This window comes from Prosopis cineraria, unplaced genomic scaffold (genome assembly GCF_029017545.1).
Source record: "Prosopis cineraria cultivar Desert tree isolate PC_DT_omini unplaced genomic scaffold, ASM2901754v1 PC7, whole genome shotgun sequence".
In the NCBI taxonomy this organism is placed as follows: Eukaryota; Viridiplantae; Streptophyta; class Magnoliopsida; order Fabales; family Fabaceae; genus Prosopis; species Prosopis cineraria.
In genome coordinates this window covers 27,452,399-27,474,407 of record NW_026555338.1, presented here as the reverse complement: position 1 = coordinate 27,474,407, position 22,009 = coordinate 27,452,399, and the positions used below count along the sequence as shown (strand labels likewise).

General features: G+C 30.1%; 2 protein-coding genes across 2 annotated transcripts; both read left to right on the top strand.

Annotated features, from left to right (window-relative positions):
• The first annotated feature begins 7,112 nt into the window (after nucleotides 1–7,112).
• Nucleotides 7,113–9,746, top strand: LOC129316083 (cytochrome P450 71D10-like). The gene is made up of 2 exons (XM_054960341.1): nucleotides 7,113–8,093; nucleotides 8,963–9,746. Exons 1-2 carry the CDS (start codon nucleotides 7,170–7,172, stop codon nucleotides 9,581–9,583), a joined length of 1,545 nt encoding a protein of 514 aa, XP_054816316.1. The 5' UTR covers nucleotides 7,113–7,169; the 3' UTR covers nucleotides 9,584–9,746.
• An 8,731-nt stretch (nucleotides 9,747–18,477) lies between these two features.
• On the top strand, nucleotides 18,478–21,006 carry LOC129315739 (F-box protein SKIP5). The gene is made up of 5 exons (XM_054959734.1): nucleotides 18,478–18,773; nucleotides 19,137–19,281; nucleotides 19,358–19,436; nucleotides 20,094–20,152; nucleotides 20,451–21,006. Exons 1-5 carry the CDS (start codon nucleotides 18,596–18,598, stop codon nucleotides 20,797–20,799), a joined length of 810 nt encoding a protein of 269 aa, XP_054815709.1. The 5' UTR covers nucleotides 18,478–18,595; the 3' UTR covers nucleotides 20,800–21,006.
• The last annotated feature ends 1,003 nt before the right edge of the window (nucleotides 21,007–22,009 follow it).

Here is a 22,009-nt window from a genome sequence, read left to right as displayed (position 1 = left end):
TATATTTATTTTAAAGTAAAATACTCTATTAAATAGAGGTAAACTTGAAAAGATAGTATTAATTTAAAAACAATTAAACGCTTTATTAGGGGTAAAGATTCGATAAAAAATATCTTATATTTTTAAATGGAGAGAGTATTTCATATGGAAGCTTATAATGCATGTTGCATGATGTCTGCCTAGCAAATAGGCGAAGTCAATTCACTTATGAATTATTAATTAATAATTTTTTATAATCTATGACTTAATATGATAATAAGGAACCAGTTAACTCTTAAAAGAGTTGTAGGTTGGATTCTATATAAAATAAACTTGTGTGGTTTATTTATCAAGTTCCACACAAGAGAATAAAAGGATCAATCTATTTTGGACTCAATAATTAATTAAACTAGTTGGTTTAAACTTTATAATATATTGAACAATTAATTAATGTAAATTCATACTCTTTTGGTACTATTTATAAGTCTTCCAACATATTTTACTAGGATTAAGAAAAATTTTAAAACTCATTAACTCTATCTTAAAATTTAATAAGTTTTTAACTTTACTCCTATTAAATATACATAATTCAATAACATTTTTCTCTCTAATATTTAATGGAGAGTAAAAGATAAAATTTATAATAAAAATTTAATGATATGACTTATAAATAGGATCAAAAAAATTTTTCTCTCTCTAACTTATAAATAGCATAGGGGGAGTATGTAACATCCTAATTTTTAGATAAAAAAATTTATAAAATTTAAGTTTTATTAAAAAAATGATGATGATGATATAGGAATTTATGTTATTTGAGGTTATTTGAAAATAATAATATGGTTAGGCATTTAATTATGAATTAAAAACTTTAGGTTTAAAATTATATAAAAATATTTTGTTAAGATATAATTTTAAGATTTAAAAAAAAAATTATGTGTGTGTGAGTTAAAAAAAAAGAAAAGAAAAGAAAGTAAAAAAAAGGGGGAGGGAGTTTAGTCCCACATCGGTTAGATGTGGAATGAAAGGCGCCTTCTCATGTATAAAAGGAGGAGCGCATTGTGGAGGAAGCATGAAGAAATTTTTGTTGCAATTTGTGAAAATTGCAACTAAGGGCCAAAATGTAATTTGTAAAAATTGCAAATAATGGCCCAAAGGTTTGAATAATTAAATTCAAACCTATAGTTTTTTTTAATATATTTTAGGACCCAATCCATTTTTATATTATTTTTCTCTCTTCCTCTCACGTTGTTCGGCGTTTTCTTGCAAGGGGAGATTATTTTCTTTTTCTTCAGGTATGCTCCAATTTCCTGTTTAGATTAGCATTTAAAAAATTATTTAATTACAAAATTAATTTTATAGTTATTTTCTAAATAGTATTAGCTTTTCAAGTGATATAATTATTTTGTAGAATAGAGCAAATATTTTGATTAGAATTTTTCTATAAGATAGTTAATCTGATGATATGATGGATTAAAAATATAGGTTAAAGTTTTTAGAGGTATAATAAATATTATAGAATATTTTTTTGAGTTAAAACTTATGTTTAAGAATTTTTGAGTTAAACTCTAGATTTATATGGTTGAATTTATGTTGAATCTGAGATGTAGGGATGAACCTCTGATTATTAAATATTTATTTAAGTATGAATAGTATTTTTGAGGTTATAGAAAGGTGATTTGAGGCTTCAGGATAATTTTAAATTTTTAATTTATTTTTGGATGAATTTTTAGAATATAGAAGGATGAAATTGTGATACTAGAAGTGATTTGAGGCTTAAAAATAGTTTATTAGGGTACGAAAATTTTAGAAAAGAATTTGAAAAGTTAAATGAGGCATAAATCTTAAATTAATGTTAATATGGAATTATAGATCTAAGACTTTCTAACTCTTTAAATTAGAGTTATTTATTTTAATGTAAAATTAATATATAGTATTATAAAATAACAATGTATTGTGTTGACAAGATAGTGGTGAAAGAAGAGTTGTGAAGGGAAACTTGTTATTCAAGACACAAGGTAACCATCATTAATATGTTGTGATGAGTGTGTTTGTGAATGGTTATGTGTTGTCTTGTTGTTTGAAAAAAATTATGAATTATTGAAAATAAATACTGTTATATACTTGTTTGAAATTATTGTCAAGTGGGTTAAAAATTTATTTTTGTTTATCATGATGGGATATTATTGTTCGGATATATTCCTGTTTGGATATTTGAATGATGTATGACTTTTCAGGGTATTTTAATATATGGTGTTAATGGAAATTTCTGTTCGATTAATTATTACCACGTGATAAGCCCTCATTGGACCCAATGAGTGGCGTGTCGCTTGGTCCAACTTGTAACACCCTCAAATTTTCAAACCGATTTTTTGCAAATTATTAATTTAATAAATCATTTTTTTCATTAAACCCTTATCATATCCCTTATCATGATAGGAAAATTTCTACCATGATACATCCAAGACAATATACCACAGGTCTTAAAATATCTCAAAAAGCAATTAGAACCATGAGGAACAGACAGATCCTCATGGCATGATATTTAAATCAGGTCATGAATCAAGAGGGACAAACATAATCCTCTTGGTCATATAAATATATTTAATAAAAAGATTAGAGTTTACATGTTGTCAAAATAAGAAATGTCCTATGTTGGCATAAGATACATTGCATAATACAAAATGAGAGGCAACGTAAAATATGGTGTCTCATACACCAAAGTTACGCCTCTGGTGCTTTCTTGGCCGGACTCTCTCCTGTAAAAATATTAACCACGGGGAATGAGACAAGTCCCAGTAACCAAAAATTAATATGTAATGATGCATGCGGATGTAACTAACCATGCGATTGTTAAGTGGGCACACAAAAACATTTAATCAAACAATATTTCAAACAAACCGAACAAGTATTTAATTGCATGATTGCACCTTATATCCTCCTTTCGCCATGCTCGGACGCCAAATCACCCAGCCAAAGGTGAGTTGAACCAAGCGACACGCCACTCATTGGGTCCAATGAGGGCTTACCACGTGGTAATAATTAACCGAATAGAAATTCTCATTAACACCATATATTAAAATACCCTGACAAGTCATGCATCATTCAAATATCCAAACAAAAATATATCCGAACAATAATATCTCATCATGATAAACAAAAATAAATTTTTGACCCACTTGGCAATAATTTCAAACAAGTATATAACAGTATTTATTTTTAATAATTCATAATTTTTTCAAACAACAAAACAACACATAACCATTCACAAACACACTCATCACAACATATTAATAATGGTTACCTTGTATCTTGAATAACAAGTTCTCCTTCACAACTCCTCTTTCACCACTATCTTTGTCAATATAATCTACATAATTATTTCACAATACTATATATTAATTTTACATTGAAATTAATAAATAACTCTAAATTAAAGAGTTAGAAAGTCTTAGACCTAAAATCCATATTAACACTAATTTAAGATTTATACCTCATTTAACTTCCCAAATTCTTTTTTTCTAAAATTTTCATACCTTAATAAATCATATTTAAGCCTCAAATCACCTTTCTATAACCTCAAAAATATCTATTCATACTTAAATAAATATTTAATAATCACAAGTTCATCCCTACATCTCAAATTCCACATAAATTCAACCATATAGACTTAGATTTTAACTCAAAAATTCTTAAACATGAATTTCAACTCAAGAAAATATTCTATAATATTTATTATATGCCTAAGAGCTTTAACATATATTTTTAATCCATCATATCATCAGATTAACTATCCTATAGAAAAATTCTAATCAGAATATTTACTCTATTCTACAAAATAATCATATCACTAGAAAGCTAATACTATTTAAAAAATAACTATAAAATTAATTTTGTAATTAAATAATTTTTTAAATGTTAATCTAAACAGGAAAGTTGCAACATACCTGAAGAAAAAGAAAAGAATCCCCCTTGCGAGAACACGCCGAGCAATGTGAGAGGAAGAGAGAAAAATAATATAAAAATGGGATTGTAGGTCCCACAATTATATTAAAAAAATATAGGTTTGAATTTAATTATTCAAACCTTTAGGCCATTACTTGCAATTTTCACAAATTGCATCTTGAGCCTTTAGTTGCAATTTTCACAAATTGCAACAAAAATTTCTTCATGCTTCTTCCATAATGTGCCTCCTCCTTTTATATATGAGGAGGCGCCTTTCATTCCCACATCTAACCAATATGGGACTAAACCCCCTTCCCCCCCTTTTTTTTTAACTTTCTTTTCTTTTTTTTTAACTCACTCACACACATAATTTTTTTTCTAAATCTTAAAATTATATCTTAACAAAATATTTCTTATATAATTTTAAACCTAGTTTTTTAATTCATAATTAAATGCCTAACCATATTATTATTTTCAAATAACCTCAAATAATATAAATTCCTATTATTATCATCATTTTTTAATAAAACTTAAATTCCATAAATTTTTTTAATTTAAAAATTAGGATGTTACACAACTCACCTTTGGCCGGGTGATTTGGCGTCCAAGCATAGCGAAAGGAGGATATAAGGTGCAGTCATGCAATTTAATACTTGTTCGGTTCGTTCGAAAATATTGTTCGGTTAAATGTTTTGTGTGCCCACTTAGCAATCGCATGATTAGTTACATCCGCATGCATCATTACATATTAATTTTTGGTTACTGGAACTTTTAAGTCTCATTCCCCGTGGTTAATATTTTTACAGGAGCGAGTTCGGCCGAGAAAGCACCAGAGGTGTAACTATGGTGTATGAGATACCATCTTTTACGTTGCCTCTTATTTTGGATTATACAATGTATCTTGTGCCAACTTAGGATATATCTTTTTTGTGGAGCATGTAAATTCTAATTCTTTTTATTAAATATATTTATATATTCAAGAGGATTATGTCTGTCCCTTTTGATTCATGACCTGATTTGAATAATATGCCATGAGGATCATGTCTGTCCCTCATGGTTCTAATTGCTTTTTGGGATATTTTAAGACTTGTGATATATTGTCTTGAATGCATCATGGTAAAATTTTTCTACCATGATAAGGGTTTTAATAATTTGTGAAAAATCGATTTGTAAATTTAAGCCTGTTACAAAGTATATCATAAAATAGTCTAACATCATTTTCCCCATTAGATGGTCCTGAACTATCTCACTTTTTTCTATAAGAAACGCTTATGTTGGGTTGAAGAAGATTGATATCTCATTTTCCCTATTGATAAGTGTTTATCATAATGAAAGAGGCTATGATTATTTATACACAATATTTTAAATTTCAATCTATGTGAATATTTTTTTAAAAAAAAGTTTTTGGGAGGCTTCCAACTGGGGGCAGCGTGAGTGATTACGATTTCATCCTTAAATCTAGTCAACCCAACCTTGCTTGAGCTATTCGGGCACATCGGATTGAGAACCCGATAAGATTTTAAAATTATGCTTTTAAAAGAGGGCAATCATTAATAGAGGATATTTCATATTCACACCAAAACAAAAATAATAATAATAATGACAACTTGGTAATTTCCTACAGGTGACTAGTAAAAATAAAATTTGAAAGCTTTTCATGGTTGATAAAATATATGCAATACTTGCACTGTATAAATTGTCTTCCCTCTTCTGGTCAATATTTTTAAAAACTAGACCATTAGTCAAATCAATATGGACATGTAATTGAATGGTATCCCCAAAAAAAAAAAAAGACATTGACTTAGAGATTATTGTTAATTTAACAATAGTCATAATCATGCCACTTATAATTAAATTAAATGTATTACAGTTTTATGTCTAAAAAATATAGAAAAATAAAAAAAAAATAATTGACAGCTTGGAAGTTTCTTGCAAGTTGCAAGTTGAAAGGTTCTTCTATATCGCGTTAACAAAATATGGAATACTTGTTTAAATTGCCTTCTTCCCTTCAAATCAATATTTTAAAATTAATTAGATAGATTATTCAGAGACATTGACTGTAGAGATTATTGATTTAATATAGCAATAGTCAGACTTTAATCATACTAACTAATATTTTAATAGGCATAATGTCTATAACGAGCAATTCATTAAATATATTATCTTAATAATTTTTAAAAGTTGAAAATAGATGGGAGTATTATATATCAATGTAGTTAATCTAATATCTATATATCTAATAAATATAAACAAAAAAATTCACAAACTCTAAATTTACATGAGACACAATGCACCACATGAGCCTGAGTATCTAGTCAATTAAAAAAGAAAAATAAATAGAAAAACATGACTAGAAGTAATTAAATTAAATGGAAATTAAAGGATTGGATTTCTCTAGCTTAAGTAAAGTCAGTCGTTTGAATCTTATGAATGAAAGAGAGTATCTTAAAAGAGTTACATTCGATTGGATAAGAAAATATTTAAATATGTTCCAATAATAATAGATATTAGATTATTAGATTAAAAAAATAAGAAGAATATGGTATTTGCTTAGTATATTATATGTTTGGTATAAACATCATATGAAAAATTAATCTTCATTAGTCCCTAATCATTTTTAATTATAATTGAAATTAGAATGTGAGCCCATGCTTTTAAGTATTGCCCGAGCTTTAAGCTTAGGTGAAGCCTAAAATAAGTTATATTATCTATAGTTTGCAAGCAATGTGTAATGACGATGATGATATATTGACTTCCGCATTCGAATGATTAATGGCATTGTTGACTGTTTCAACTCCTTTTTTTTTTTAAAAAAAAAAAAGTTGACTGTTTCAATTCACGAAACTAAAAATAAGAAGGAAAAAAATGTATCAGAAGACAAGATTTCAAAGTTATGAATATATCACAATACCTAACTATAAAATTTAAATAGAGCTAGTATCATGAAGTTACTCTCCTTTGATTTTTTTTTAATGGGAATATTTTGTTGTAATTATTATTTTATTTTCTGTAATTAATTGTAAAGTGATCTATATCATTTTTTTAATAATGATGAGGACACAAAATTTGATCTAAATTATTTTCAAACATATAAAAGACATGCTTAGTTGTCAAAAATATAAAGTATACACTACCATGCAATGCATGGTGGAGTATAATATGCTAGTTCAGAATATATAAAGACTAAAGGATTGCACTCATCAATTCTTCTAAGTAACCAATAACCATTAATTTCCTTTTCTTTGGTTATGGAGATTGGGATCCTATATTCTCTTCTCTTATTCTTCTTCTTCTTCTTGCTCTTTCTGAGTCTAATAAATCCATCATCATCATTCAAGAAATCCAACAAAACCTTACCCCCAGGTCCATGGAAGCTTCCATTCCTAGGTAACTTACACCAACTTGCAGGGTCACCGCCCCTACACTGCCTGAGAGACCTTGCCAACAAGTTTGGACCTCTCATGCATCTTCAGCTTGGCCAAACTTGCTTTATCATTGTCACTTCCCCAGAAATAGCCAAACAGGTTTTGAAAACTCATGACCACATCTTCGCCAACAGACCAAACCTTCTTGCCGCTCAAATCATTGGCTACAACAATACTGATATTGCCTTTGCCCCATATGGACATTATTGGAGGCAGCTCCGAAAGATTTGTACTTTAGAGCTTTTGTCTGTGAAGAGAGTCCAATCGTTCTCAAGTATAAGGGAAGAAGAGATATCTGAACTTGTCAAGTTCATGACTGAACATGAAGGTTCTGCTATTAATCTTCGTGAAAAGAGTTTCGCTCTCACAAATTCCATTGTTGCTCGTGCTGCTTTTGGTAGGTCCAAGAACGTTGAAGCTGTGTTGTCCATTTTGCAACGTACGGTAGGGCTGGCAAGTGGATTCAAGATCGCTGATCTTTTTCCTTCGCTCAAGATTCTTCCTGTGATTACTGGGATGAAAGCTAAGATTGAGAAGCTGCATCGAGATTGTGATAGGATATTGCAGGATGTCATTACTGATCATGAAGAGAAGAAGAATATCATCAGGAACAAGAATGATGATGATGATGATCCTGACGTTGTGAATCATCAAGAAGAAGATCTCGTTGATGTTCTTCTCAAGATCCAAAAGGACAACGACCTTGAAATCCAATTGTCTTATGACAATATCAAAGCTGTAATTCTGGTGATGATCTCAGCCTTAACACTTATATTATGTATCCTCTCTAATTACTTCATATATATGCATGTGAAAGTCTCTATATGTCCATATTAAGTGTGTTCTGAAGACAGTTTCCTTCACTAAAACAGATTAGACCACTTGATTAAATACATGACAAGCTTTATATATTCTTAATATATTAATTATTAGGTGTGAGACTTTTTTTCTAATATTTCCTCAACTATTTTCTCTTTCTTCTTTTTGTCCAGGCTTCAATTTTTTTAAGCCCAAGAGGTCTCATGTTTTCATTTTTCTTTCTTCACTTTTTTAAGATTTTCCTTTTTCCTTCTTTTTTGTTGTTTTTTTTTGGATAAAGGTGCATTTTTGCCCCTAAAATATTCTCCAAAAAGCACCAACACCTTAAACTATTGGTTGGAATAATTTTATCTTGAAATAAAATAATTAAAATGGAGTATTTTTGCCTTTTTTATTAACTTCCCTAACGTTAAAATTTCAATTAATATTTTTAAGGGTCAATGTTAAAAATTTGACAATAAGGGCAAAAATAATGCTCCATTTTAATTATTTTAAAATTAAAATTGCTTTGAAGAAGAGTTTGAAATGCTGGGCATTCCTTGAAGAATATTTCAAAGAAAAAAATGCATCTTTAACCTCTCTTTTTTGTCCCATATCAAATGATTCTTGACACCATATCAAATTCTTCAATTATATTATAATTATGCTTGAAGATATGTTTACTTCATTAATTAAAAGTACCTTAAATCACTTACGTAGACACATTTCAAGTTTTATTTCTAATCTACTTTCTAACTAGTTGACGTGGGACTTCTTTATTTAATACGAGCTTCACTCACACAAAACTCCATTCTCAGGACATGTTTTCAGCTGGAACTCGGACATCAGCCCAAACTATAGAGTGGATAATGTCTGAGTTGTTGAAAAATCCAGAGATAATGAAAGAGGCACAAGGAGAGGTAAGAAGGGTCTATGAAAACAAAGGATATGTAGACGAATCAGAATTACACAAACTGAAATATATAGATGCTGTGATCAAAGAAACCTTGAGGCTCCACCCTCCACTTCCATTACTAATTCCAAGAGAAAGTAGCAAGAGGTGTGAAATAAATGGTTATGAGATACCACAAAAAACTAGGGTTATTATTAATGCTTGGGCACTTGGAAGAGATCCAAAGTACTGGAATGAAGCAGACAAGTTTCAACCTCAAAGATTCATTAATAATACTTCAATTGAGTACAGTTTTAGAGGCACAGAGTTTGAGTATATTCCATTTGGGTCAGGAAGGAGGATATGTCCTGGAATCTCATTTGGTTATGCAGTGATCGAGTTGGTTATTGCTAAATTGCTTTATCATTTTGATTGGAAGCTTCCCAATGGAATGAAGCCTGAGGAATTTGATATGGATGAATCTGTTAGTGCTGATGGGGCAAGAAAAAATGCTTTATGCTTAGTTCCAATGGTCAATCACCCTTAATTAGCTTTATTCAATAATACTTATGAGAGAATAAACAAGGGATGGTTTTAGAATATCAACATACCAGCATAGATAATATTGTACTCTGTTAGAACATCAAGATTATGGGAAAAAAATTATTGGTCCTAGCAATAATTTTAGCCTGTTTTGATATTAGCCTTTATACTTTTTTTCATTGCTCCAAATCCCTTAAGTTTTATCAGTTTACAATGTTTGCCTTTATTGTCACGAATAGAATTAAATATGTTGATGTGTACATAACTTTGTTAATTCTATTGTTGAGTTGGTAAACTTATATGATAAATTGGATATTGTGGGAACAAAATGGCCACTAACATTTCTACTAATTTATCTTAGCCGTCATGTCTTCTTTTTTCTAAAGCTTCATCCATTATGTGTTTAAGAATTTTGATGTAATGTTCTTTTTGTTTTTGCCAGTTACTTATTTTATACAACTCAACTAATTTTAACAAGTCAGCATAAGAAATAATAGTATTTATGTGCACGTTAATTACTATTAAGTCCTTTTGGTTATATTTAAAAATATAAGCACTAACATTGCAGACTCATGAAACTTAAGAGATATAGAGATATTTAAAAAAAAAAGTATTGGAACTAAGACCCAAATACAAACTAAAAATACAGGGACTAACAATTGTATTTTTAATAAGATTAAATATATGATTGTAAAATATAAGTACTAATATTTTGTATAGCCTTACAGGTATTGCCAGTTGAATCTTGTAGTAGATTCTCTCTTTCAATAAGGGAAGAAGAGATATCTGAACTTGTCAAGTTCACCTGCGTAGTACTGATGTATGCTGATTATCATGTAAAATTGTTGATTCAATGTTACATTATATTCCATTTTCTACTGATAGGTCCATTTTATACAGCGCCTTCAATGAGGTTTAGCCTCCAATATTCAATTTAATTATGGCATGAAATAGAAGGAAAATAGGGATTTAGCGCCACACTGAGCATTTAGTGTAAATTGCAGAGAAAGAAGGCTAAAAGAGACCAAAAGAGTACAAAGACGCAGAATCCTCGCCTGTGTTTATGTCTGAGGCCGGACAAAGTTAATGGAGCTCGCAACTGGCCATGAATGAAGCAGGCCACAGGGGTCCTGAAGTTTTTGTTCCAAATCGTTCTGACTGACGTCGATCTGACACACGTGTCAACTGCTGATAAAATTATTAAATTAAATATCTTAATTATACGATAAAAAGAGGGTTGGACCCAATGGGCTTTTTAGGGTATTGAGGTGCCAACACTGCGTAAGAAACCTTAAGGAGCCGTTTATCAAAAAAAAAAAAAAAAAAACCCTTAAGTAGCCTCATTTGAATCATCTAATTTCATATACAAGAATCAGGAGGTATATCACGGACTGTGGAGAAGTTCTTATAAGTTGGGAGTTTTTCTTTTTTCTCTTGTCCTCTTATTTTGTTTATGTATTTTAATGTGAGATTTTGTATTGACTCTATGAATTCTTTTTTATGCACCCATTCTGGGTAGGGTTAGCCTAACTGGGGTCAATTAAATTTTTCTTTTAATTTTATTTATTTATTTTTCTTGTTGAGCATAAGTTTTTGTCTGTGAGAATTTATGTTTATATTTATATTTGTCTCTCTTGCTTTATTTATCTTTTTATATCGACAATTGTTATATAATCTATTTATGGATTATTCGATGAATTGACGAGTGAAGAACTAACCTAGATCTAGAGAGATAGATATAAATAATTAAATTAAAAATAATTTAGAATTTGTGATAGTTTAAATTGTAGCTTGATGATCTAATTAATGCCTTTTGAGAAAGGTGAAAGCCAATTCCTTCCTAGTTAGACACATCCTAATATACTGAAAAGTAATTAGGATATCTTAAAAATCATTGTCACTAGAAATGAAATAAAATAAAAATAAATTATTAGATTAGAATAAGCCATCCTAGCAGATAAATCCTTATTCTTGGCGCTTATTTAATTGATTTGGTTCATCATTTTTTATTGTTGTTTTTTATTTGCATTTTTTATTAATTTTAAATTATTTTCCAAAACTATTAGTTTTTTTATTACATAACAAAGTTTCTATTGTCCTCTAGATTCAACTCTTAAAATACTCTGAGAATTATTATTGCATCAATCTTATACACTTATAAAAGTGATCATATACCATTATATTACGTTACATTGCACATCACATAAAAAAGGACTTAAATGAAAGGTAATAGTACATTAATTAAGCTATTTACATTGGTTTTAGTACCAAAGTAGATTACATGATCTTTGATTGTTAACAAGGGAGGTTCCATCTTTACTTACTCCCTTCATTAAAAAAAAAAATAGAAGGCATCTGTTTTAAGGTTAGATATTCAAATGTGTATGACATTTTTAGTTTTTTAAGATTTAATTAATGATTTTTTTTTCAAAGATGTCATTGATAAATAAACTACTTAACATTTCACCTTTTAGTGAAACCTCTTATTAAATAAAAGTACATGTAAAAATATGATATTAATTTGAATTCAGTTAACTAACTAATTGAGGATATAATTCAAACAAAAAATATAAGATATTTTTTAAGAAAGAAAGTACCATTTTTCTGTACATCTTTGGTTGAGCCCTACGGCTCACTATGCAACCCAATCAGCTAGTGATATACTCCATTCAATTTTTAATATAAGATGAAATTTGAAAGCTTTTTTGATTATATGAATATAAGATGGAGTTAGAGTAATTAATGATTTTTTTTAAATTTTACCTTTTTGGTTTATTTATTGTTATTATATGAATTCCTAAACAACAATTTATTAAAGTCATTAATTAAAAAAGAAAGGTAAAGTTAAAAAGTTACTCCCTCCGTTCAAAAATGTAAGTCATTTTTGAGAAGTTAGATATTTAAAAATATAAGGCATTTTTAGTTTTTCAAGATGTAATCATTACTTTTTTTCAAAAGTATCCCTATTGATAAATGACTTTATATTTATTATAAAGTATTTAATATGAGTAAATATCAAAAGATAAGATTAATTTAAAAGTTAATAATTACTTTATTTATGGATAAAATTTGATTAAAAATGCTTTATATTTTTTAACAGAAGAAATATAATTTTTTATATTTTCAAGATTATAATTAACATTTCTTAATAAGGTTGAAGTTTGTTAACTTTATCTTCTACTATAGACCGGAACAGAGCAACAGATTGCGTTCCAAGCTATACATGCCTGAATTGAATTGTAGCTATAGTGAAATACATGAGTGGGTCAAGACAAAATCAGTTTTGGTAGGTCGATAAGTAGAAAAGCAAAGCAACGGCACGCATACGTCGTGTATAAATTTTTGACTTGACTGGCGCCATTTAAATTAACAATTCATTAGACATAATTAGGGTACTTCCTTGAAAACGATGATCTTGTTTTGATATATATATATATATATATATATTCATGTTGCAAAGAGTCTACAAACTCTATACATGTATTCAGTATTGTAGCTATAGTGTGTTTTTAATGCAATATGGAAAAAAAAGTTGAGTCGGTCGAGAAGTTGGAAAGCAAAGCAACGGCACTTCACGTATATCATTGACTTGACTAGCACTATTTAAATGAAAAAAATTATTATAAAATCTCACTCAATATAATTAATTATTTTAAAATTTATTGATAACTGATAAAAAAAAAGCATCCATAGAAGGTTGTGGCGAGAGAGTGATTGCAGGACAAGGCGGCAGTGCCACAATGGATTGACCATTTTTTGTTGCCATTGATGGATAAAAGGAAGCAAAGAAACCAATGGCAGGGTCAGCGCTCAAGTTCAAAGGATGCAAAATAATTTAATAAAAAATTAATATGTGTTAAAAAATAAAAATTATGGTAGAAATAAAATTATAATAACATAAATAATTTTATCAATATTTTTTATTTTAAAAAATTATATTGAACAATTTTATATGGTCTTTCGTTATAAATAAACTTTTCATATCTCATCTAAATCATTAAAATATTATATATTTAAAAATTTTTAAGTCTAAATGTTTTTTATTTACTTCAAAGGATGCAAATTATCAAAAATAAGAGGCACAAAGATGTAAATTTTATATACCTCACTTATAATTTTCTGAAGAGCCAATTGAGGAAGCAAGAGCTCTAAGAGCAATGAATCCGACCAACTGTTGCGGTGTGCTATGACGGTGTTTCGTGCTATCTTCGAGAGTGCAGATTCAAAGGAAAGGCCACAACACATTGAAAATAATCGGACCAGTGAAAACGAAAAACAAAAACGAAGTAGGACCACGACTTTAGATCGGGCTGGAGATTGAGGGAGGGCGGAGAGAGAAGGAGAACTTTTTTCATGAAAAAAAAAAAAAAATCTTAAAGGACATTATAATCATTTCCTTTTAAAACTAATTTTCAATAAGTCCCTTAGCTTTATAATCAATTTTCCAAAGTTATTCGGCCTGATTTGAAATAACGTTCCATATATGATCCTACACTAAAATTCTCCTTTTTTTATTTCTAAAACTTCCGACCTCCTTTCATACCTTCAAATAATTTGATTGTTTCTCGGACCTGCTTCAAATAATCTATTGAGTTAGAGTTTCAATGTCTCATTTTCCTCCTCTTCATCTTCAAATGACGACATTAAAGATATGTTTGAGGATACATGATGGAATAAAAAAATAGCATTAATGAAATGAAATAGTGAGGAGCAGGATAGAGTAGAATGAAATAAAACATTCTATTATTTGAGAGTTTTATCATATGAATAAACAATTTTATTTAATCAATATTTAAGAATTATTATAAATCAAAGATAAATTGGCCCACTTGACAAAAAAAAATCTTGCATCTAGAAAATATAGACCAAATTTTTAAAATTTTTAAAAGTGTTGTCTTTCACATTGATACACAAGAGTTTATTATTAATATACAAAAATTTTATCATTGAAAATTTATAAAGATATATCATTTATAGACAATATTATATTATTGATAAATATAATTAATCAGCCATAATACAAAATATAATAATGTTAGGTTATTTACTTAATTTGGTCTTATAACATAAGTTATATATGCAAAACTCCTAACATTAATATATTTAATTATATATAATACGTTCTTCAGTTTTTGGGCGGAGAGAGTAAAATTGTGAGAGGAGGTGAGAAAAATGGTGATAATTGTACAATAATGTTATTTATATCAAGCAATTCTATCGTCAACCCCCAAATTAGGGGGGTCGGTGATCTCTGATGGTTAAAGATAATTTAAAAAGTTATCTCAAACCATTGTACTTCTCTTTAAAAGATTCTCTCAAAGTAACAATGTAGAACTTTTAGTCATCCAATTTCATCCAAAAAAAAAAAACTCTCAGACACTACTTAAAGCTTTTGAGTGAGCTTTGGCTGAGAGGATGACTTATCATTGTGTAATTAATGAGTATACACAATGAAGGCAAAGAAAAATTCAAAAGAAAGGAGAGAAAGAAAGAAGAAAGAGCATAGGGAACAAAGTCTCCAACACTCTGGCACTGAATGATAATATGTGGTTTTGTCTTTGTATTACAAAAAAAAAAAAAGAAAAGAACAAAATAAATAATAAAATAAAGGGAAAAAAAAGAGAAACCAATCCAAATCATTTTTATTTTTCCTTTTAGTCATTAATCGTGAAGATTACATGTGTGATCTCAAATATGAGAACACTAGCTTTCCTTAAAACATTTGGAAACATTGGCGAATGGGTTATGAGGAAAAAAAAACAAAGAAAATGTGTGGATGACATTTCTATGAATTTGTAAAATATTAAAAAATTTGTAAGGAGATGCATGGATTTAAAATGGGAGGAGACTAGTACTTTGTAACAAAGTATTTTCCATTGGGCTATCGCTGTTGTCGTTGTGGGCTTCGTTTGCACTTGGCCCAATTATTGATCTGTGGGATCTCAATGATCATGGGGTTGATTTTTTTTAAGTATAAATGCTTAGGAAAAACAGGTTTTACATAATAAATTAGTCTCTAATCCCGTGCGTTGCACGGGCATGACCTACATAAATTATTTATATAAATAGATGTTAAAAAATATAAACTTTTAAAATTTCAATTCAATCATGATTTTTACACAGGTTTTAATATAAATTTAATTTAATTTAATGTAAAAGATGTTGTTAAGGCAATGAAACATTAAGTCAAAGTAGGAGATTCTAATTAATGAGGATTGCAACTCCTATTGAAGCAAAAGATTATAATGATAACAAACAAATCATGGCAGACTAAAGAATTCTGTAATCATTGAAATGTATATTACATTGATGTGTCTAACTCTAAAGAGAGCAACGTAGAAATAGCCTTGAGTGAATAATGGGTTTGCAAGGTAAAAGATCTACACTATGCTATATTAATTATCCCAATTTTTGTTGATTGTCATAATGAGGGAAAGTATTATGGGGAATTTTCTTCATTGCATCTTGATTTGGATATTTCTAAGTTGAAACATTCCTGTAATGCTTCTCTTAATTTTATTTACCGTCAATTTAATTATGATGCTAATAATTTAGTTAAACATAGTTTTAAAATCACTCAAGAGTTTTATATCTTTGATCAACCCCCACCTTTTATTATCGAAGACAGTGGTTGATGAAGGCTTTTTTCATTTCTTTGCTGCTTTACTTTGTGCTTTGTACTGTTTTTAGTTTTGGTTGAATTTTAGTTCCCATTTCTACTCCCAAAAAAAAAAAAAAACTAAGAAGAAGAAGTTGCAACTTTACTTGAGTTAGTAATTTCCTCAGCCTGCATAAATTCATCATAACTCACCCTGCTCTTCCTTGTATTTAGTGTCTCACGAAAAATTGTGATCTTGAATTTTGGTTTTGGTTGTGGTTTTCACTCCCTAACTGTGAGCACGTTCATTGTTAAGAGGTTGTTCAATCGCTCCATACTTCCCAACAACGACAGATCCAGAAAAATTTAGTAATGAGACAATATATATACTTATAATTAAAATAATATATAAATAAAAGTATATGAGAAGTTTTTTTTACCAAAAATTACATGAAAAATTTAAAAATATATCTTAATTTCATTTATATCATAAATTTATTTTTCTAATAAATATGAATAAATAATATTTTTAAATGTGTGCTTGATAATTTTAAAGAGAAAGTTTGACAATTGATTTTTTATTGGGGGCAACTAATTTGAAAGGGGCCAAGTGCAATTTTGATAAAAAAAAAAAAAGTGTAATTTCTACAAATTTCACGGGAATAATTACCCCCTCTATCTACAATGTGGCTACGTCCCTAATCTTAGAAATGAGAGACCATCAATTTTTTTAAATACAAGGTCATAAAAAAAAATCATGCAGAGGGATATAAAATTCAAGTTATATCAAATTCTCAAAAAAATTTGCATCCTAAAAGTGAATGACTAAAAAAAAGATTTAAATTGTTTTCACATGTATGGTGTGCAAGTATATTAGCATATCTGTTAGCTTTTTTGAACGCATGTTAAAGTCATATAGTCTTTCATAACAAAATTCCTAATTTTTTTAATAATTTCTTATAACAAAAGTGTTCTCTATAATCATAATCATAATCATAATGGATATTAATTCTAGTCAAACTTGTTTTCCTACAAAGATTAATGCCTTCTAAAATGTCTAAGAATTTTGATACTAAGATGGTAATCAAAATATTTTAAAAAGTCATAATCCAATTTTCTATAGCAAGATCATCCACTTTGAGCTTGGGTGGATATAGACCACATTACTTTGGGAATACTGTCATAGCATTGGTAACAATCTCGAGTGATTGACATGAGATACTTTTCAAAAAAGTTAATTATATTATTGATAAGTCATAAATAATATTTTTTTATTAAAAAATATAAAGTATTTTTAATTAAATCTCACTCCCAATAAAGTTATTATTTATTTTCAAACTAATTTTATATCTTCATATTTATCTCTATTAAACATCCTATAATAAATATAAATCATTATTAAGAGGGTAGAGGGACACTTTAAAAAAAAATAATTACACTTCAAAAGATTAAAAATATCTTATATTTTTAAATATTCAACTTTTTTTTAATGAAAGGAGTAATTTTTTTTTTTTTTGGCATCTACAACTTATGTCTCATGAAATGCATGAGGGCTGTTTAAAGAGTTTCAAATCTTCTCTCAAGGAGCTTCTAAGATAACATAGCATAATTCTCATTTAAAAAAAAACACTTCATTGTCCATAACATAGCATAATTTTGGACAGTCAAATATTTAGATTCTAAGAATGCGAAGGGCCGTTGGATTGTAGTCAATAATTTACGAATATTATAGGTTTTTGTTTTATTACTTTTATATATATTGATATATTCATCTCAATAAATAAAAAATGTAAAATTGATATGAAAATTAGGGAAAATTAGGGGTGGTTTGGTTTTATTCTCATCTTTTTAAAAAAATGTTTTGTACACCAATTTTTAAAAATTATTTTTCAAAAACAAAATAAAATAAAAATCTGTTTCATTATATTAATTTAAACACAATTTAGAACTAAAAAAACTATTGATTGTGATAATTACTCAGTTAATGATGATAACTTATAATAATAATTGGTCATAGACTCATAGTTAAAGTTTATATAATGATCAAATGTAGTGTGTTTTTTAAAAATAAAATAAAAGAAAATGAAAACAGAAATGTTTTTTTAAATAAAAATAGAAACAATTTTAAAAATCTATGAAAATACAAAACATTTATTTAAATTAATTTACCCAAGCCCTTTGGTATGGCATGTAGATGACAAAAAACTTGAATGACAAGTATGCCATCCTCATGCTAGGAAAAAGAAAAAAAAAAATTATGCCATTTTCATACCAAGAAAAAAACAGTGCCACTGCATAGGATATGAAAGCTGTGTTGGGCGTTTATAGTCGGTTGGTTGTGACGCCGATCAAATAAAATCTCGTGAAAAGGCTCGAGAGAAGGTTGAAGCGGGTCCGATTGAGGGGAGCAGGTGGGCAATGGAGTTGGATCCGGATATGGTTCAGATGAAACCGAGCATCCCTGAAGGACATAAGGGAAATTGGAAGCGAAGTCTGAGGAGAAAAATCTCATCTTCTTCGTCTTCGGTTTCTCACATCAATAATCTTGATGATGGCTGTCTTATGCACATCTTCAGCTTCCTCTCCCCTATTCCTGGTAAACCCTATCTTCTCTCTTCCTTTTTGGGTTTTGTTATATCTGATTCCTTTCGTTTGATTTTGCAATACCCCAGTTTTTGGTCTGTTTCAAGTTGGATTCTTCCCATTTCTATCTTGTACATGTTATTGAGTTTGTTAATCTCTTTGCGGTTACATGTTTCGGTCAATTAAAGAAGACCCAACACTGGATTTTGTCAAAAGTTCGTTCATTTGGAATTTTTTTTTTGGGGATTGATGTGATTGTGTAGGCTATGCTGTTAGATGTTTCTTTGAGTTGGTATTGGTGATTTGGAGTATGAAGTAGGGTTGTGGTATGGAAATAAGTGTCATTTCTGTCACGGAGCTGCTATTGAGTTTGCAGATCGCTATAACACCGCCCTCGTTTGCCACAGATGGAATTACTTGGCATGTCATCCTCGCCTGTGGCTTCGAGTAGATCGATCGGCCAAAGACTTATCTGAACCTGGTGTTTTCCCCAGCATTGAAGCTGCTGTTTCTGCAGCTAGGTTTGTCATCATTGCCTTGTTTCTGGGATTTTCCTCATCACATAATAGGTTATGATCATCGTTTTGTTTCTCTCAGACCAGGGGATACCATTCTAGTTTCAGCTGGGGGGAGCCATCGTGTCTCCAACATTCAGATAAAGAAACCACTGTGCCTTGTAAGTCCTTCATCCAGGGCAATAGAATCCACAGGCACTCGTTTAGTTTCCAGCTGAAATAGATGAAAAGAAAAAAATATCCTAAGTGTTTTTTCAAGAATCAGTTTTGTCTTTGTTTCTAAATTATGTCCTCTTTGTTATGATTTCTCTTGTTTAAATAATTACAAGAAGTATAATGCATTTTTGGCTATAGGTATTGCACATAGCTCTTGCTGGTGCCGAGTGACTGCGTTTTTTAGTTGTCCTCTAGTATCATCACTGTCTCATTGGTATTGGTCCTTAATACCATTGTGGTTGGATGATTTTCAGTTGTAGTCACTGTGACTTTCAATCTGAGGTCATATACTAAATGGCAATGCTTCATCGTGATGCATAGCTTCCTTTGCTATGGAGTTTTTCTCAACATTCAGAGAGGAACAAATTTCTAAATCAATACTGTGGGTTACCTGATGAATTTACATTAACACTGGCCATCAGACCATATCTTTTTGTATGCTTGTTTTGTTCTCTGCCTGACATAGAAGAAATTCTTCACTAATTTAAATTGGTGCTTTGGCCATTAACCATTATCACTAGTCCATGGAAAATAATTTTGATGTAAAGAAATGTTTCCATGCTTTCCTTTTTTATCTGAAATTCTGAACTTTCTTTGCCTAGGTTGGTGCGGGCGAACTTCCAGATGACACAATGCTCCTTTGTTCTCGAGGTTCAGACAGGTTTGCAGAACTTCTATCTAGTTTCATTACCTTGTTTGGTGAACTTCTGAAGTGGTCATTCAGACCCACCTCCATGCTGCTGGGTTCAATGGATGCTAGCCAAGGCTAGACTCTTGCTGCTTTTGAGCTACATGTCTTGACTATGGTTTACAATACTGCAAACACCATTTACCATATCCAAAATCTATCTTTGTTGTCTCAACCATAATCCAGCAGCATGGACAGGTCTCCAGAAAAGTCACCACTGAATTCGTCTTCTGCAACATGTTTGTATCTGCTCTTAATTTTGTCTGAGCAGTGCATTGGAGTTCCTTTCCACATGCAAACTAGCAAATCTAACCGTGAAGACAGAGCTTGGTTGCTGCTTGCTCCATAGAAGTGGAAGACTAACTATAGATGGATGCATACTTCAGTGTGAATCTAATCCTCTGGATTACCTCTCATGTCCCATTGTGAGTACAGCCTGTAGCAGAGAGGTGATTCCTTCATCCATGAAGAACAATGGTGATGGTGTTTTTGTTTCTCAAACTCAGATCGAGGGAGGCGCGAAGGCTGTTCTGACTAGCGGGGATCTTGCACTGCAACGAGTCAGAGTAATTTATGCTCGGACTTCTCTTCTTTTCTGGTTTGATGTGGAGCACACATGATCTAATTGTTCATGATCATCAGCTCCTGTATCATCATCATCTGGCTTTGTTTATTTATTTTTAGTTGGCTGGGTAGCTGTCTGTAATTTATTTTTAGTTTATGGCAGTTAGCATTGTTTCAGGGGCCTTTTCTTTCCCCTGTTGTATCTCTGTAGCAGAAAGAATGATGGGGTGCAAGATATAAACTTGTGTCATTTTGTTCTCTCATTGATTTTTTCACCCTTTGCTATTATTTCTTTCTATCTAGAGAAGATGAAGTAAAATTTAGGAAAAATTAATCTTCCAGTTCTTATAGTTTTTTCTAGTTTTGAATCAGATCCTTGAACTTTTTTTTTTCTTTTTGATTAGATCCTTTTAAGTTTCTGCTGTTAGATCCGTTAGTCCCACATGGCAACTAGCAGTGAATCTTTTGACACGATGGATTTTGACCAAAATTCCAAGTAGGAAAATGGAGCCACGTCTTTGGGGGGAAAAAAAATAAAGTGAATTTGTTGTCTTCTCTCTACCATTAAACTTTACTGTTGCCACGAGCTTCAGCCGAGGCCTTCTACGCTTAATTTTTTTTGGGTAATGTGACTTTCTATTGTTTTCGAGAAATCCATACACTTAGCTTAGCAACCTCCTTCAACATTTGATGCATCATTTTCACCCTAGCAATGCTCATAATCTTCGACTACAACTCATTTTCAGATGCCAAAACAAGTTGATTAAACACCCAAAAGAAAAAGAAACTGATCAGAAAAACGAAGAACACTCAGCACCTACTTCCACCAACACATAACGCCACGGAGAAGAAAAATTTAAAAAAAAAAAAAATTGCCTTGGGTGTTTTTCGAAAACCAAATTCTCTTTACCTGTTTGTTCGATTTCCACCGCCGCAGGCACGGCGGATCAGTTATTAAATCCGTTACTTTCGACTTCTACTCCCACAGATCAGCAAAATGCCTTACTTTTTAACTTTCACCCCTACAAACGACGATGAATCATTCTCTATAAACGCTGGTTAGAGCCCGATAGTTCACGCCAAACGGTTTTATTCTTTAGGCATTAACGCCTAAAACGGAGTAAACATAAAGGATGGATTTGATAAAAAGAAAAAAAAAATAATTCAGGGGGCTCATTAAAAATTAGGGACAACTATAAGGATCTCTGAATTAATTTGCCCTAAAATTTATAATGAAATATTTCTTATTACTAATCTGGCCCTATC

What these genes read in the sequence shown, in the direction of transcription:
- LOC129315739 (XM_054959734.1), top strand. Translation starts at nt 18,596, where the DNA reads ATGGAGTTGGATCCGGATATGGTTCAGATGAAACCGAGCATCCCTGAA. An exon ending in CTTCCTCTCCCCTATTCCTG is followed by an intron (nt 18,774 to 19,136) that starts GTAAACCCTATC and finishes TTGAGTTTGCAG; the next exon opens with ATCGCTATAACACCGCCCTC. An exon ending in TAAAGAAACCACTGTGCCTT is followed by an intron (nt 19,437 to 20,093) that starts GTAAGTCCTTCA and finishes TTCTTTGCCTAG; the next exon opens with GTTGGTGCGGGCGAACTTCC.
- LOC129316083 (XM_054960341.1), top strand. Translation starts at nt 7,170, where the DNA reads ATGGAGATTGGGATCCTATATTCTCTTCTCTTATTCTTCTTCTTCTTC. An exon ending in ATATCAAAGCTGTAATTCTG is followed by an intron (nt 8,094 to 8,962) that starts GTGATGATCTCA and finishes CTCCATTCTCAG; the next exon opens with GACATGTTTTCAGCTGGAAC.